At 39.9% G+C, this 17413-nt stretch overlaps 1 protein-coding gene across 2 annotated transcripts; it reads right to left on the bottom strand.

Moving 5' to 3' along the window:
- Positions 1 to 5953: 5953 nt before the first annotated feature.
- ARMCX2 (armadillo repeat containing X-linked 2) lies at positions 5954 to 10524 on the bottom strand. Of its 2 annotated transcripts, none has more exons than XM_039873980.1 (4): positions 10376 to 10524; positions 9072 to 9135; positions 8673 to 8749; positions 5954 to 8316 (listed from the first exon to the last, which is right to left on the bottom strand). In XM_039873980.1, exon 4 carries the CDS (start codon positions 8186 to 8188, stop codon positions 6359 to 6361), a length of 1830 nt encoding a protein of 609 aa, XP_039729914.1. In that variant the 5' UTR covers positions 8189 to 8316; positions 8673 to 8749; positions 9072 to 9135; positions 10376 to 10524; the 3' UTR covers positions 5954 to 6358. The 2 variants fall into 2 exon arrangements, with proteins under 2 accessions (XP_039729914.1, XP_039729913.1); XM_039873979.1 differs by having other exon boundaries at positions 8677 to 8749.
- Between the last annotated feature and the right edge of the window lie 6889 nt (positions 10525 to 17413).

Here is a 17413-nt window from a genome sequence, read left to right as displayed (position 1 = left end):
GAGATTTTGGGTTTCATTTGTTACTGCAACATAGCCTATTGTTATCTTGACTAGTATATATGGTTTTGTAATATATCTTATTATCTGGTAGAATTAGTCTCCCCTCTTTATCCTTATTTTTTAAAAATCAATATAGCTTTTTGAATCTTAATACTTCCTTATAAGTGTTAGATATGCCAATCAAGCTTTGATAGATTTTTTTAATATTAAGGCAATTTCGCATTCCACCATTGATCATAACATATTTTTCTATATGTTTCTGAATTCTACTTGCTGGTAGTTTGTTTAAATTTTTCACATCTATCTTTATAAGTGAGACTTATCTATAATTTTCCTTTTTCATACTGACTTTGTCTGGTTTTGATATAAAGGTTAGTACTAGTCTTATAAAATGCATTGAATAATATTACTTCTTTCTGTTCTCTGGAAGAGTTTGTATAAGACTGGAATTGTCTATTCAATCTGGGCCTGTTTGGCGGTGAGTAGAGGGACTTTTAAACTACTAATTTAATTTCCTCAGTGCTTATAGGACCCTTTGAGTTTTCTGGTCATTTTTTTTAGTCTGTTTTCATAAGTTCTATTTTTCAAGGAATCCATCCATCTCATCCAAGTTTTCAAATTCATTGTTATAAAGTTAATCATAGTGTTCTCTTATCTTTTAAAATCTTTGCTTATTCATTATTACGTCCTTTTGTTCATTGCTAATATTATTTAGTTACACTTTTTCTTCTTGATTAGTCTCACCAAAGGTTTGCTTTTTTTATGATACCATTTGAAGGACCAACTTTTGGCTTTGTTGATACTGTCTAATGTGTTTTTACTTTCTATTTCATCTATTTCTGCTCTTGTCTTTTTCATTCTTCTGTTTTTAGATTTATTCTTTTGGTCTTTTTCTAAATTCTTAATTTAGATGCTTAGTTTATTAGTTTTTTTTTTGCCTTTTTCTAGTCTAACATAAGATTTTAAAAAATAACAGCCTTATTGAGAGATAATTCACATACTAAACAATTCACCTACTTAAACTGTACAATTCAATATTTTTAGTATATTCAGTGTTGTGTAACCAATACCAGGATTAATTTTAAAACATTTCTATCACTCCCCAAAGAAATCTTGTATCCATTAGTTATCACTCGCCATCTCTCCTCCACTGCCTTTCCAGCCCTTGTCAACCATGATTCTACTTTCTGTCTCTATAGATTTTCCTATTCCTGACATATCACATAATATAAAAATTTAAGGCCATAAATTTCCCTTGAAATACTGTCTTTACTGAGTCCCACAAATTTTGACCTTTAGTACTTTCATTATTATTCAATTCTCAATATTTTAAAATTTCCATTATGGGTTCTTTTTAAAGCTATGAATTATTTGGAAGCATGTTTTAAAATTTCCAAATACATGGGTTTTTAAAATGTTGCTAAATGCTTTCTGTCTTAAAATCTTTTTTGTCTCATATTATTTTGGCTATGTCAACTTCCTTTTCGTTAATGCTTGCATGGTATATTTTTCTATCCTTTTACTTTCAAAGTATCTGCATGCTTATTCTTTAGCATGTACATAGCTGGAGTTTTAAAATCTGACAATATCTTTTAAATAGTAAGTTTAGCCCATTTTAATTTATTATTACTTCTACATGTGAACTATGGGCATTCTATTTGTCTGTTTTGTTTTGTTTTGTTTTGTTTAGGCTCCACTTTTCACATTTCTTCTCTTCTTTTGAATTAATATTTTTAGTACATTTTTTTCTTTAATGCCTTAGACATTAAACAATTTATTATTTTAGTGATCACTCTTAAAAATTTGTCATGCACATCTAACTTAAGCGTAAAGCTAATTAACATATAAATTATAGGGAGAGCCCCAATTGCAATTAATTTGGACTAATACAAACTTACATTCTTAGTCAGACACACTCAAAATCTATAATTCTCCTCTTTTTTGTTCTGATAGTACAATATCACTCTCAGACTTACGATGTTTTCATATTTCAAAGTGTGAGTCTCAGTGAGAGCATATGAGGCAAATTGTTATTTATTTTCCTTGTAAGTAGGGCATAGTGGGAATTGTTTTCAGAAGGCCCAGAAAGGCTCAGGATTTCCCAGATCACATATTTCGGTTACCAGTGTTCTGTTTTACTAAAGAAATCTGGTACAGTGGTGAATTCAAATTAAGTAATAGAAAAGACCAATCTCTAAACTTATTCTTCAAGTTGTCTCAGTCTTAAAGACAGCTTTAAGTGGGAGGGGATTCTTGCAGCAGGATTCCGTTAATGGCTTTATTTTACCTTTTACATTGAATCAAATACTGCATAATTTAGTCTACCTATTGTTTTCACTGGAAGCTGCTCAGTGTCCTTAGAAACAAACATCTGATCCCACTTAATTCCTCTTCTCCATGAAATTGTTCTATGAAAACAACTCCCTTGCCATCTAGAACTATTGTAAGAGAGAAAGCACTCTCAGTTAATTGTAGGTTATTAGTTTTCAACTTTAGATTGTGGAAGTCTCATTTGCACTTTGCCCATATCAACCCAAATATCCCATGTTTTCTTGAGACTCTATTGCTTACCATACCATTTCTGGTCTTCTCTTAGTATCTATTCTTTTGCTTAAGCACAAAATGGAAATTTAAGGAAAGATATTGTGATATATATTACGAATGGAAAAGTTGAATAACTTGGCCTGATAAAGGGTGGGAACAAGTGCAGCTCCAGGTACTTCAAGAGCAAAAGTTTATATCACTTTGTTCTTGTGCTCTACCACTAAAATGACAGCCCTGTGTTATATGAGTCCTTGCATTTATCAGTTCATATTCTTTTTTTTTTTTTAAAGAACGTGATTGCATTTTGATCCAATTGGTTACCAAGCCTATAATTTAAAGCAAGGAAGGCAGGAGTATTCACTGCAAACATGGTTGTGAGGACTGTTGCACTTCATCCATACCCTGGACACACAATTTAAAAGGTAAAAACTATAGCGTAGAATGTTTAAGGAATGTCTCAACAGTCACATTTCAGGAATAATAGAACACTATATAGCTGGTGTTTAATTCCTGGTGCCTATTGTTATTATTTTACTAAGTTAAATCTTTCCAAAGAACTACCCTTTTAAATCTTACAACATCTGGACTACGCTGTTGATCTTTTATATTTGATATAATTTAAGACACAGACTTTAAGAAATGAAATATTTACCTATTGTGTGATTCTAAGCTCATTCTTAAGGCCAGACTACATATCTATGAATGGGAATAGGTTTCATATGAAAGAGAGGGAAGTTTCCACTGCTAATCAGAGCAAAAGAAGCTGATTGGATTACCCAAATAGCAGAGATCAAGTCAAGAGATGCTGATGCATCCATCTTCAGTATATGATCACATATACCACCTCTACCTCACCAAGAAGAAGACTTTACTCTTCCAGGATTGGTATCTTTATAGATTCTCCTTCTTAAGTGTTCAAATAATCTTATGTCTAGATTTGCCCAGGGTCATCTCGTTACCACAGCAATGATATTCTTTATTAAATGGCCATGGGCTTTATGTCATCTCGGCTACAGTGATCACAGTAAAACTGAAGAAGATCAAAATTATTCCAGAGAGTCCTCCATCATTTCTCTCCTAAAAGGAGAAAAAGAAAGAAAGAAAAAAAAAAGAGCTTCATCGTCGTTATTATCACCATTGATCGCTTCAGAAAAATCCCTAACTTTACAAGCTGTCAAGCCTATGGTCATGGATGCAAGTTTTCCAAAATTGTAATTTTGCTAGAAAGCTCAAGTTTTATTGTTGGTGACAAATATTGTCAGTTGTTTTCCTTGAAGGCTTACCTCATTCATTTTCAAAATAATGTCTACCCAATATCCAAGTCTGAAAAGCCATGGTTTTTCTGCCAATCATTCTTTCAAATAAAAATGGTGTTCCATGGGGGAAAAAAGCAGCTAATTTAGGGCAAAACTCAAGTGACTGCAAATATTTTTCTTTGAGGCAACCATTGTATTAACCTAGGCAAATAAGTGCTTTGTGCACACTTCCTATTTTATCGCACAGAATATTAAAGAAACATGCACTCGAGCATCAAGATTTAATAAAATTTATAATTTTATTAAAAATGAGAACTCCATTAAGGACATTTGAAATAAAACTGAATTTAAAAATTGTTTTGAGTGCGTAGCTGTAAATAAATCAATCACTACAATTTGGGGACACTGCCTTGATGTATGCTAAGGTGCCAGCAGTTATACCCACTATTGCTTTTGTGCCATTAGTGCAAATGTCAACCTAATGAAAATAGCAAATAACATATTATTATTGTTTTGAAAAGAATTTTGACCTTACAGTTTCAGAAACCTGCAGTGGTCTGTGGACTGCACATTGAGAACCACTGATGTACAATATGATTCCAATTCTGTGTAAAAATACAAGAGATTACATAATAAATATCTGAAAGAATTTTCATCCACTTTCAATTGCAGAAAGCTTTCTTTGATTGATGCCACAGACTCTTACATGTGGTGAATATCCTTTCATGTCAATAATATAGAAGTACAACATAGGTTTAATAGTTACATAGTATTTTACTGTGTGGACATACCACCTATTTTTTAGCCAATTCCATTGTGTTAGACATTTTAGTAGCTTCTACTCTTTTCTCTCTTAGAAACAGTACTCAAATGAATATCCTTATATATTTCTCCGTGTACAATTATTTGATTATTTCTTCAAGAAAAAATCCTACAAATGGAATGCCTGGCTAAAAAGCATATGCATTGTTAAAGCTTCTTAAGAAGATTACCAAATCGCCTTCCAGATAAGTTGCACCAATACATAATACCAATCTGTCTCTTTTCTATGTACCCACATCCCCAAAGTCTCTATTTCTATCCTTGCCACAGCCTACTATACACTTACACAAAACTGAGAATTTTGTAAGAGGTGGCAGGAAAGTGGGCTGGGTTTGGAAAATCTCTGAGACCTTTTCTGTTTTCTTCTTGCATTACTTTAGTGGGCTGGGGAGGAGAGGAAGATGCATTTGCTTTTAAGCGAATGCAGGAGATGGGGATGGGGGTCCCATAAAGGTCTCACCACTGCTCATCTTCTAAAAGAAGGCAGTCCTAGAACTCCAACCTTAGGGAAAGACAAACACGCTTTGTACCAAGAGTCATTCTATCTGTCACACTGCATTTTCTCATCATTAGAAATAGTAACTCACTTTGATATTACTTGCTCACCAGAAGTGCCCAAGAAAGAGGGCTTTCTCTGTCAGGACCTGCATCAGATCATACTATCCTCCCTGTCTGTTGACCAACAGCCAAAGCAGATATTGGTACTTTTCTTTAAAGAGTCTCTTATTATCATCATTCTCCAACAGTTTCTATAGTCATCATGTTATTTCATTCTTCATTTCACACTTGGTTCACCCTAAGTTACTAACAAATGGTCTTGTTTCCAGTCTCCACACCTAACCCAGGCCCAGCTCCAATCCATTTTGCACATTGCCACCAGATTAGTTTTCCTTTTGTCAAAAATATCCAGTAATTCCCAGAATATGATGGGATATTTCAGTATCTCAGCTTGGGGTCAGGATCTTTCTGAAACTTTCCTCACTCTACATTTCCACCTATCGCTCTCATCACTCCTCTTCCTATGGTTTCTATTCCAGGCAAACTGGTTACCTTCCTATCACAGGAACAGACTTTCCACCTCTGTGCCTTTCTTCAAGCCATTTCCCACTCTTGGAATGCCCTTCTGCTTTCTCATGCTGTCCCCCAGGGCCCAGCTTAAGTGTGCCCTTCCTCTTTGAAGCTTTCTAGCAACTTCCGCTTAATTTAACCAGGTAGAATATATTTGACAATGGGTATATGCCCAGGTACTGTTAGCAATTCTTTTGTATTTATGAACCTTATCTCTCTGGCTAGATTTTAAATTCAAGCATGAGAACAATTTTTTTTTTTCGTCAGTCAAAACATACAACTTTATTGATGATACACAAATGAAATCTTTGGTGGATAAATTCAAGTCAAAACAAATGACAGAAGTGTAGGCTATTCATGATGGACAGGTTCACTGTCAATTTACAGAGAGGAACCAGTAAAAATATTTCCATTCAAGCAGCATGATTAAAATCACAAATATTTTCAGTATAAGAGGACTATTTATTTGGTATTCATAAAATGGTTCAGCTTAAAGCTGGGGACTGTCACAGATAACATCACTCTGGATAATACATTATTCAAAACTGGCAGCTCAAAGGATCCCTTTACAATATGAGCAAGTGGAAAAGCAGTAACTTTCAATTTTCATTGCTCCCAGACTGCAAAACCAAGAAATTACTTCAAGTCGTTTGAGAGCACATAACCAATCAGAATTTATCCACTAGCTTTATAACTTTCACTTTCACCAAGAGGTCATGGTGATCTGCTAAAGCTCGAATTTTCTTAACGCACACTCCTGATGTAGTACATAGGTAAAAAAGGGAACCTTTATTGAATTCTCTGTAATTGAATACTTCTGCTCTGAGATTGTCATAGATGATCTCAAATAGAGTAAGGGCATTAATAAGAATTTCTGATTCCACATAAGAATTAAAGAGGGAACTAAATGATGATGGCACTTGGGTACTGAGCAACTTTTTTAACATATCTGGATTTTCAGCAAAATTCGAAAGTATTTTCAAAATCTCAACTTTGATTTTTCCACCTCCCTGAGATAACAAACGGAAAAAGTTTGCAATAGAATTGACAAGCAGGTGCTGGTAGTCATTAGTAATAGTCATGTTTGTTAAAAATTTTAGTCCAACTACCTGTACTGCTGAGTTTAGGTTCGAGGCCATAATATCATCCATCACTTTATTCATATATACCTGAAGCCGGCCCTGATTTTCGTAATTCTCACTCAGGTTATTCATGGCCATTAAGGCTTTTTCCTTAATGTGGGGATCGGTTTTGTTGATCATGTTTGCAATAATTGGGAGGCCTCCCAATTTGCGAATTGTGTCTTGGTTGCAAGAATAATTGGCATTGTTGCTCAGAGTGAGCAAAGCTACCTGTTGGATGAAAGGATCATCCGATTTCTGAAGCAAAGCAAGGACTTTCCTGAGATCTCGGACACCCAGAATCTCATCAATTTCATAAGGAAAGGGGCGCTTCTGCATGGGAACAGGTCTCCTCCCTCTTCCTCTCTGCTGGGTCTCAGGCTCAGAGTCTGACTCTGACTCTGTGTCAGTCCACCCAGACTCCCCTTCCTCAGAATCAGGGACCTCTGCCAGGAAAGCCTGTCCCCCATTAGCTGAGGCGGCAGCAGCTGCTGCAGCACCATCCCCAGGGCGGAAGCCTAGCCCCAATTCATCTACATCAACCTTGTTGTTTTTCTTGCCCTTGCCCTTGCCTCCAGTCCGGGACCTGGTTCCACCCTTGGTTCCACCTTTAGGTACAGCTCCAGTTACTGACCCAGTCTTGGGTATAGCCCCAGTATGAGCTCCAAGGGTTGCTTTCTTGGCAGCTGCCGATGTTTTAGGGGACCCTGAGGTCCCAGGAACTTCTGCAGCCCCAGTAGGTGCTGCTGCCCCAGAAGGCACTGCTGCTCCAAAAGATGCCCCAGTAGGTATTGCCGGTACGGGAGTCTCTGCCATCTCGGTAGGTGCTGCTGCCTCGGTAGGTACTGGCATCCCAGGAGGCACCACTGGCACCCCAGGAGCTTCTGCCGTGCCAGGGGCTTCTGCCAATTTGAGAGCCTCTGCAGCCATGAGGGCCTCTGCCTCCCTGGGAGGTGGCGCCATTGTAGAAGTCACTTCTGCCTCAACTACTGATTCGGCCTTAGGCCCAACCCTGGACCCTTCTGCCTCCTGGGCCTGTCTTCCTGACCCACTCTGAGCCTCAGCACTGGATACAGGTGGGGCCTCTGCCTCAGCTCCAGCCCCATCCAGGGCAGAGGCTTCATCCTGGGCCTTGTCCTCTGCCCTACTGTGGACTAGGGTTGGGGGACCGAATCCTGGCCCAAGGTTGATTGTGAATCCAGCCCTTAGTCCAGCTCTAGCCCTGGTTACAGTCCCAGTCACAGCCCTGGTCTTGGACTTGGCCAATCTCTTCTTCGTCTGGTTTGTTCTCTTGGTATATTTGTAGACACAGTACCAGGCACTTGCCCCAATCACTATCCCAGCAGCTACACAGCCAGCATCCCGAACTCGGCTCATGGTGCAGCTGGAATAATTCTCTGATCCAGGTGTGGAGCTGGCTTGCTTAAGTGGGATGCATGCACGTCAGGGCAAGGGAGTTCAGCTCAGGCTCACAAGTTCTGCAGAGGCTGCAAGCCAAGCAGGACCTGGAGGAAAGGATAGAAATGAGGCTTAGAACTCTATCATTTGTGTCTAACCAGGCCTACTTAGAGGTGAGTTTAGGGAAATAAATCTTGATGAATTAGCTACTACCCAGACACAGGTGTGGAGGTCTGTGTTGCTGATTCAGGACCCTGGTTGTCCAGTGTTTTCCATGCCTTCATCCCTAGACTGCCCTGCCCAATTCCAACATACAATTTCCTAGCACCTAAGTAGGGGACGAGAGGCAATACTGACATCAGGAAAGCTGGTGTAGAGCAGTAAAGATGGCAGAGATCCTGGATTCTGTTCTGGTCATCCCACCCCAACCCCAAGGGTCTCCAGATGGTGTTCATGCACATACCAACCTGCTGGGAGTAGGAGCAGTTTGCCTTTTTCCACCAGGCTTGTAGCTGTTTAGGGCCAGTAAGATGGATAGACCTGCAGAGAGATCCCAGAAAAGGCATTTTGGGTCCTTTGGTAGATGGATTCCACGTCCTTTCTTGATTTGAACCCCGGTAGGTCATGTTTCTCCCTCACAGTCCTTTTCTTTCTATCTGTATCCTATCCTACTGTAACCATTAATAAAGAAGGTGGAGCCGCACCCCTTTCCCTGCACCCAAAGGGACATGTCCAGGGCAAGCATGTCTTGCAAAGAGGGAGATGGGGGAAGAGTAGCCTATAGTCCCAGACTCTGCTCTGGTTTTTGCTACACCCACAACAGGGGTTCCCAGACAGTCCTCCCCGCCCCCCAAACACTGACCTTCAAGGTTTCAAGGCTGTTTTTCCCTCCTTTAGTTCAGTTTGGTCTTCATCCTAAGCACAGACTGAAGGGCAGAAATATAGACAGTAGACGTTGGAGACTGGTGGATGGAACAAACCCAGGACAAGAGTCCCAATAACTGCCTTTTAGCAGTCACATACCAGAATGACAAATGGTTCCACCTCTTAATTCCAATTCTTCTCATCCCTCCCTTCCCACCCCAATCTGCCCCACTTCTGCGCAGACTCCCCAGGCATTCCACCCCTCCTTCCCTCCGGCTGCCCCCCCACCCCAGTCCGCCATTTCTCCGGGACTCACAGCCACACCCCTTCTCCTGCACCGAAGACGGAGGGGGCGGGGGTAGGGTGCAGTGAAAGCGGGATGGGACGTGGGACGACGGATTACTGTCAAACAATTAAGTGGACCCTTTTATGACCACTCGTCCTTCAGTCTCTAGCCCCCAGGCCTAGTATTAGCCTACGGAACAGGAGCCCCAATGTCTGCCGTTTCGGTTTGAGGGTCGTGATTTTCCACTGTTTCTCTGTTCTGGGCGCCGCCTCCCTACCCATCCCGCCCCCCACTTAAATTACCTGTTAATATAATAGCATGTTTCTACTGCCAGCATACCCAAACTCTTTTTCCAGGACTGAAAAAATGGGGGTGAAGGGCTGTATGGGCCGAAGGTGTCTGGAAAGCAGCCTGGAAGTTAGCATGGTGGTTTAATAACATTCTTTCAGGATTCTCCCTCCTGTGAAGCCCAGCCAGCGCAAAACCCGCCATCTCCTCTACAGAGGCTGGCGCACCCATTTCCCAGCACCCTGAAAGGGCAGGAGGCTGGCCAGGGGGGAGGGGAGTGTGCAGGAATGGTGGTCCCGGGGAGGTATCTGCAAAGTGAGGGTGGAAGTAAACCGCCCGGATTGTTTTCAAATTGCGTGCTGCTCCGGTCACCCTTTCCCAGCCTCCCCAGTGTCCTTATATTCGCTGCCACGTTTATTTCTCTTCCCTCCTCCTCTCAAAACAGGGCGAGATGTGGAGTGCAGGGCCGGAGTGTCAAAAACAAAACCAGAAAACACTGGGTGAGAAAGGAGGTAAGCGATTCTCTGCAAGTATATCAGAATCTTTAGGTCCCTTCTTCCCCCTCTCCCCGTCGCCCACCAAAATTAGCTGCGACTGAACGCGGGGGTCTGGAAAGCGGGCTAGCAGCGGGCAAGGCGGTGGGGCCCGCGGCCTCACAGGCCTCAGACTTCCGCATCACGGGGCTACCTTTTTCAGGGGTGCCAGGCCATGCCCACCCTCACACCCACCTGCCCGGATCTGGGGAAATTTTCTCCTCTGCCTTCTCCTCGCCTGGGTTAAACGCACGGCTGTGTGTAGCGCAATAGAGTTGGTACCCAGAGGAGGACGGAGGACGGCGGACGGCGGTCAAGGCTTTAAGTATCTTTGCCCACGTCAGCTCTTGGTCACGTGAGGGCCGCATCGCCAGTAAGCTTCGGTCTTCAATTTCCACTCCCACCAAGGGCACGAGCCCCGTCCTTTATCCCCACTCTCTCTTTACCCTACTACATCAGGTCCTGTCACTCATTTTTGTCTTTGTAGTCCTGGAGGCCAAAAGTAGCTCCATATCCATGTGTCAGAATTTGCTTTTCTCTGGTTATGGTGAAGGGGGATACATCTTCTTGGGTTATTGACAATTTTTACCTTTTATTTTTTTTTATTGTTGTTGGGGAATTGTCTCATTCTCTCTTGGGCAACTGGACACTCTCCTCTTGCTCCACTTCCAATCCCTGATCCACTAGTGCCCATCATTTCCCTTGCAGTTGGGCCCCTGCTCTCGTACAGGTAAGGGACAGAGTGTCAGAAAGGAGACAAGAGGTGGGCGTGGGGTCTGTACTTCTGTAACACTCCTCTGTTTTATATTTAAAGCTATCACCACCCTTTATTATTATAGTTAGAAAATGCAACAAAATAAGAGTTTAGTGTGGGAAGTAGCAATAAAAAAAAGAGCAGGCATGTTTTATAAAAAAAAAATTTCCGCTAATATTGGAAGGCACCATTAATTTTGGTTAACTTTTACCACATAGAAATGAATCCTATTGGCCACGTAGGAAGTAGTTTTCAAGACATGTTAAGGTTTTTGAACATCTAAAAGTGGAATTTTTTTCCCAACAAGATAAGCATGTTTCCATATGATCTGGAAATTGGTCCATGGAGATATGTTCACTTGTCCAATTTTATTTATTTTGGCCAAATAATATCCTATTTTTTCTTCTGGGACAGCTTCTAAGTTAGACAAATAAATGATCCTGTCTTGTTCTGTTAGAGAAACACATTTATTTTAATGTTCCTAAACCATTGTTAACTGCTGTGTGAACTTCCTATAATTTGATGGCTGTAACCATGACAGTTTTGAACACTTGTCCTGGATTAAGTTCCAGTTTTGTGATTCAGCTCTGGGCAAAAGGAAGAGCTGTCAGCCTAGGGAAATGACAGATGTGAGGGATGCAGAGATGGTCAAATCCCCCTGTCTGTCAAGGGTGTGGAGGAGGTGCTGCCCCTTACCCTCTCCCATATGCTGGAGCCTCTCATCCCCTGCAGTCAGGCACCTGACTGTTGCTCACTGCAAAGGTATACATGGACGAGTGACCAAGGTGGTAAGTGCCACCTTTATTTAGGTGATCAATCTAAGTAAATGTATTTTGCTTCTTTCCTCCCTCCCTCCCTAAATTCCCACCGAGTTAACTCAAGTATGCATAGAAAGGATTGCAGCTGTGGGTTTCCATGAAGCCTGGAGAAATGATTGCTGAGGGAAGCACCCAGGTCTGCCTGCTCTGCCCTCATGCACCGTGCCTCAGATAACATTGCTCCTAACACTGTCTGGTGCTACTACCTGGCCTGAGAGGTGCAGCATCTTCTCACCTCTGACTTCCTTACCTCAGGACACCTAGAGAACCTAGCCTTGCTGCAGGGTTGTGGCCTGCAGCCCATGTCCACTTTAGTGCCCCCTTAGTCAAAGTATGCCCCAGTCCAAGGGAATCTCCCAACGGAACATTCTGATGAACCTAGAGTAGGTGTTCTCAGCCACATTTGTGGTCTACCAGGAATTCTACGTGTGTGTGTGTGTGTGTGTGTGTGTGTGTGTGTGTGTGTGTGTGTGAGTAGTTAAGAGCATTTTATTTCTGGAAATAGAGGTAATTGAACTTATCAGTTTCTCAAGGGGTTTGTAACCCCTCCCCTAAACAATGAGAACCAATACAATGGCCTAGAGAGTCTGTGTTATATATAATAGTTCAGATTCAGAATGTCTTGGGGTTTTCTTTGATAATAATAGTAATATATATTAGTGGTTAAAATATTCAAAACAATAAGGAAATACATAAAGTATACAGCAAAAGAACTCTTTAATATCTTTCCCACTCTCAGCCACTACTAATAATTTCCACTTCTTTTGATGCACATATTAGTAAGTGCATTTGTGCTAATTAATCAGGTTCCAAGTTGAGTAACAGTAAAGTAATAAGTATTTCAAATTTGTATTGTAATTGCAGAAAATCTGCAAATTAATTTGAGGAATATTGACATCATGACATTGAAACTTCCCTTTCAGGAATAAGGTATATCTTCACTTTGCTCAGATTTATTTTTGTGTTGGTTAATCAAATTTCATAAGTTTCTTCAGCTAAGTAATTCCTATTACTTGTTAGGTTTCTCCTAGGTATTTAGTAGTCTTCGTTGCCGAAATGTTATTCCTTTCTCCAATTACAATTTCTGATAGATAAATTTTTTGTTTAAGGAAAATGTTCTACTATTATATATTTATTTTGTACCTGTCAATTTTTGTAATCTGTCTTATTAATTCCAATAATTTTCAGGTGATACCTTTGATTTTTGAGGTATGTATATATAACCATCTGCAAATTATGATTTATTTTTCATTTCTTCCTTTCCAATATTTATACTATTTTTTTCTTTCCTTTTTTGTATGTGCTACATTGACCGGAACCTCCAGAACTATGTTGAGTAATGGTGGTGTTTTAGTGCCTCCTTATCTTGTTCTTAAAGAAAGTTGGAATGCCTCTTTTGTTTCATCATTTAGTGTAAATTTTGCTGTTTTTGATATATCCTTTCCTTTTTTCAAGAATTTGACTTATGTTTACCAGTACTGCAAAGAAAAAAAAAAAGGTGGTACAAAAAAAAGTCAGTGAGTGGAGGCAAGTCATAACTTCTGTAGTCTTGGTAGCCCACAAGAAGTGAGAAGTATGCCAGGTCAGAAGAGTCTCTGATATATTCTTGATAAGATTAAGGACTTTTCTTTTATATCTAATTTAATTTAACAAAGAATGATTCATTAAATTATATATAATTCTTTACTGCATAAATGAAGTTTCCTCCTATTCCTATTTTATTAACAGTTTTTTTTTTTAATTTAAGAATGGGTAAGTTTAATAAATACTTTGATTGTAAGGTTTCTTGTCTTCCTCAGTTTGCTGTTGCAATAAATGGTGTAAATAGACCAGCCTCCCTTGTCACTTTCGTCTCCCTATTGTCTATTTTCAACACGTCCTCCACATTCAAATTCCCCACCCACATCTCATAATGTTTAGAGTAAATACAAATGTTCTTATTAGAACTGACAAAGCCCTACTCTCTACAACCTTATCACCCCTCTGCCTCATTTTCTACTGCTCTCCCTCTAGCTCAGCCATCCTGGCCTTCTTGATGTTCCTGGAACATACTGGGCTCATTGCTTTCTCAGAACTTTTGCATTTGTTTGTCCTCCTGCTTGGGATATCGTTCCCCCAAATATCAACACACTCAGATCCCTCACTGACTTCAGGTATTTACTCAAAGGTCAGCTTTCCAGTGATTCCTTCTCTGGCCACTCTATCTAACATTTCAACCCATCTCAACCTTTTAAATATTTTCCTGCCTTTATTTATTTTTTCTTTTTAGTATGCATCACTAACAATATACTATATATTTTGTTTATTTATCTTGTTTATTGTTTGGCTCTCTCACTACAATGTAAAGACCATGAGATTAGAGATTTAGATCTGTTTTAGTCACTGCTGTAACCACAGCATCGGAGAACAAAACATGGTATATATTAGGTACTCAGTAAATGCATTGAATAGAGGAGTAAATGAATGAATGGCTTTCTAACAATGAAACATTCTGTTGCATTCCAGAAATAAAGCCTAGTTGGTTATGCCATATATTAGCAGATTTATCAACTCTCAGATAAGCAATTAGCTAAATCAGGGGCCTGTCATGTGACCAGATATAGAAGACATTAAAATTACTTGAGTGGCATGTGTATATGTACTGCATATTCTTTACCCAGTTATCTATTGAGAGACACTTAGGTTGTTTCCATGTCTTGGCTATTTTGAACAATGAACATAGGGTACACTTACAAATAAATGTTTTCAAAATTTTGGGGTAAATACCCAGAAGAGGGACTGCTGGTTCATGTGATAGCTCTATTCTTAATTTTTTGAGGAATCTCCATATTGTTTTCCGTAGTGGCTGTATCAATTTACAGTTCCATCAGCAGTATATGAGGGTTCCCTTTTCTGCACATTCTCTCCAACATTTGCTATTTATTGTCTTATTTCACATTGGCAGAAAAAAACATTTGCTATTTATTCTTATTTCACATTGGCAGAAAAAAACAGATACACAGACCAATGGAACAGAATTGAGAGTCCAAAAATAAACACGCACATACCTGGCAACTAATTTTCAACAAAGGAGCCAAAAACATAAAATGAAGAAAGGAAAATTTCTTCAGTAAATGGTGTTGGGAAAACTGGAAAGCTGCATTCAAGAAAAAAAAAAAATGAAACCAGATTGCTATCTGCCATCATACATAAAAATTAACTCAAAATGGATTAAAGACTTGAATAGAAGACCTGAAGTGATAAAATACATAGAACAAAACATAGGCACTAAGCTTACAGACCTTGGTCTCAGAGATGTTTTTGTGAACTTGACTCTAAAGGCAAGAGAAGTAAAATAAATAAATAAATAAATAAATAAATAAATAAATAAATGGACTACATCGAACTAAAAAAAAAATTTCTGCACAGCAAAAGAAACAACAAAACAAAAAAGCAACCAACCAAATGAGAGAAGATATTTGTGAATAATATCTCCTATAAGGAGTAATATCCAAAATACATAAAGAACATACAACTCAACGACAACAACAAAAAACAAAGAATCTAATAAAACATGGAAAGAGCATTTGAATAGATACTTTTCCAAGAAAGACACAGGTGGGATGGACAACATATATATGAAAAGCTACTCAGCATCACTAGTTATAAGGGACACGCAAATCAAAACCACAATGAAATACCACCTCACACCTGTTAGAATGCATACATGCTTTTTAAAAAAGAAAATGAATCTATTTTTCTTAAATGAAAATCGTTCTATCATATTTTCTGATAAGGAAAAGAATGCATATTTGTGTTAAAAGAAAAGGAACAGAATAGTGGTAACAAGAAAATAAAACCCATTCTTACTTTCTGCTGACTCCCCTTACCCACCCCCATTTCCAGATATTTTTAGGACTACAGAGGTGAACATTAGAAAGCACAGGAATTTGGTGAGGCTTGGAGCCCTGAATAGGATCCAGCCTCCCAGGTGCATCACATGGCCATCAGCCTTGAGTTCCTACTCTTTTCTCTGGGTTCTCAGGGAGCAGGGTAGAGGTCCCATCTACTCAAGGAACTCAGAGACCTTTTCCCTCCAGTGGGAGTGGGGATTTCTCTTTAGTGTGAGAGAAATCCCTCACTACCCCAAATCCATTGTCACCAAATTGCATTGTTAACAATGGATTTGGGTTTGGGGGAACAAAATCTGGAAAGTTCTGTCACAAATTTTCTCTGAGGCAAGAAAGTACTCACTTGGTTTGACTGAGGAAAGGAAAGTGGAGAACACAGGCATACATAGAAATGAAATGTAAATTAATACCCTGGTGTCTTAAGCGAAGTTCTCTAGAAGCAGAGCCTGAGATGGGGATCCCTGTGAAAGTGGTTTATTGACAGAGTGTTCTCAGATGAAACTTGTATGGAGATGAGGAGAGTAGCATAGGACAGAGGCAGAAACTAGGCATAGATGTAGTTCAGCTGAAGTGTAGTCTCAGACTGAGCCCAAGACAGCTCTGAGACATGAAAGGCACTACAGGACTGATCAACTTTGAAGCAAAGGAGCCAGGTTTTTATATTCACTGACTGCAAGCCAGGGTATGTGGGTGAGGTGGCACGAGAGGCTATGGGTTTTAGCTTGCAGGTATCCTCTGACAAGGGTGCAACTATGAATTCAGCAACGATGTTCAGAGTAGCTAGGAGATGTATGTACTAGCTCAGTAAATGGAATCCAGACAGGGTACCAGTAGCATCTACTACCTCTACTGTAACTAACCAATCTACTTTCTTGCAATGAAAATGTGCTCCTATCCATGTGCTCCTCCCACCAGGCCTTAACTTTAGCAATACTAGCTGTAGAGCAATTTATCAGGAAATGCCCACCTTCTTCATAAACAAAGCAATGTCCTAGTGGTTGTCTCAGAAGCAGTCTCCCTCAGGGGCTAGATTTCTCTCTCTAACCTGACAGAGTCAAATCTCTTCTTTCAACGTACAAATTTTTGAGGTCTACTGTGTGGCACACGGTTTAGCACTTCATGAAAAATGTGTCTGCCTGTAATGATATTAGAGGTTGGTACAAAGGCTGAGGGACATTTAGACATACGATGTGTGGCTCTGGCCCATTTAAAATGGGTTTTGGCAGGTGTTAAATTGACTGCCATACAATTCTCATCTGAATTACTTGAATTTAGCAGAGAAGTTGCCAAAGGAAGGGTAGGTGTTGTTCACCTAGACAATATAAAGTGACCCCAGCAGAGATGGGAGGATGTCAAGGCAAAGGGATCTTGCCAGCCTGAGAAATGGGCTGTCCATTAATCTGACATCCATGTGGTGTTCCAGGGCTCTGGTGGATAGAAGGTTGCCTTGGAGGAATTTTAACTTTGAGCCCGAATCTTGCTAAAGTGGAAGAAAAATCAGCCACATTTATTTTGTGGCTCCCTTACTCCTTAAGTATAAAAATTTGGGAGCCAGAGTATCAGAAAGGCAGGCCCATCCACATGGTCAGCTGAGATACACATTGTTCAGACCACAAATTCATTTCAGGCTTGATTGCTTTGGTGCTTCTTCTCTATGCTAGAGGCACAGAAATCTTTGTCAAAGCTGGAGTTGCTGAGCATTTCATGGCTGTCCTAACTGAGGCTTGCCACATCTTTGAGATATTGTTGGAACAGGGCACAGGTATTTCCT

This window comes from Pteropus medius, unplaced genomic scaffold (genome assembly GCF_902729225.1).
Source record: "Pteropus medius unplaced genomic scaffold, Ma_sr-lr_union100, whole genome shotgun sequence".
Classification (NCBI taxonomy): domain Eukaryota; kingdom Metazoa; phylum Chordata; class Mammalia; order Chiroptera; family Pteropodidae; genus Pteropus; species Pteropus medius.
Note: the sequence above shows the minus strand (reverse complement) of the source record. Positions and strands in the feature narration are given on the sequence as shown.

Excerpts from the sequence above, each read along its gene's own strand:
- ARMCX2 (XM_039873980.1), bottom strand. The coding sequence starts at position 8,188 with ATGAGCCGAGTTCGGGATGCTGGCTGTGTAGCTGCTGGGATAGTGATT.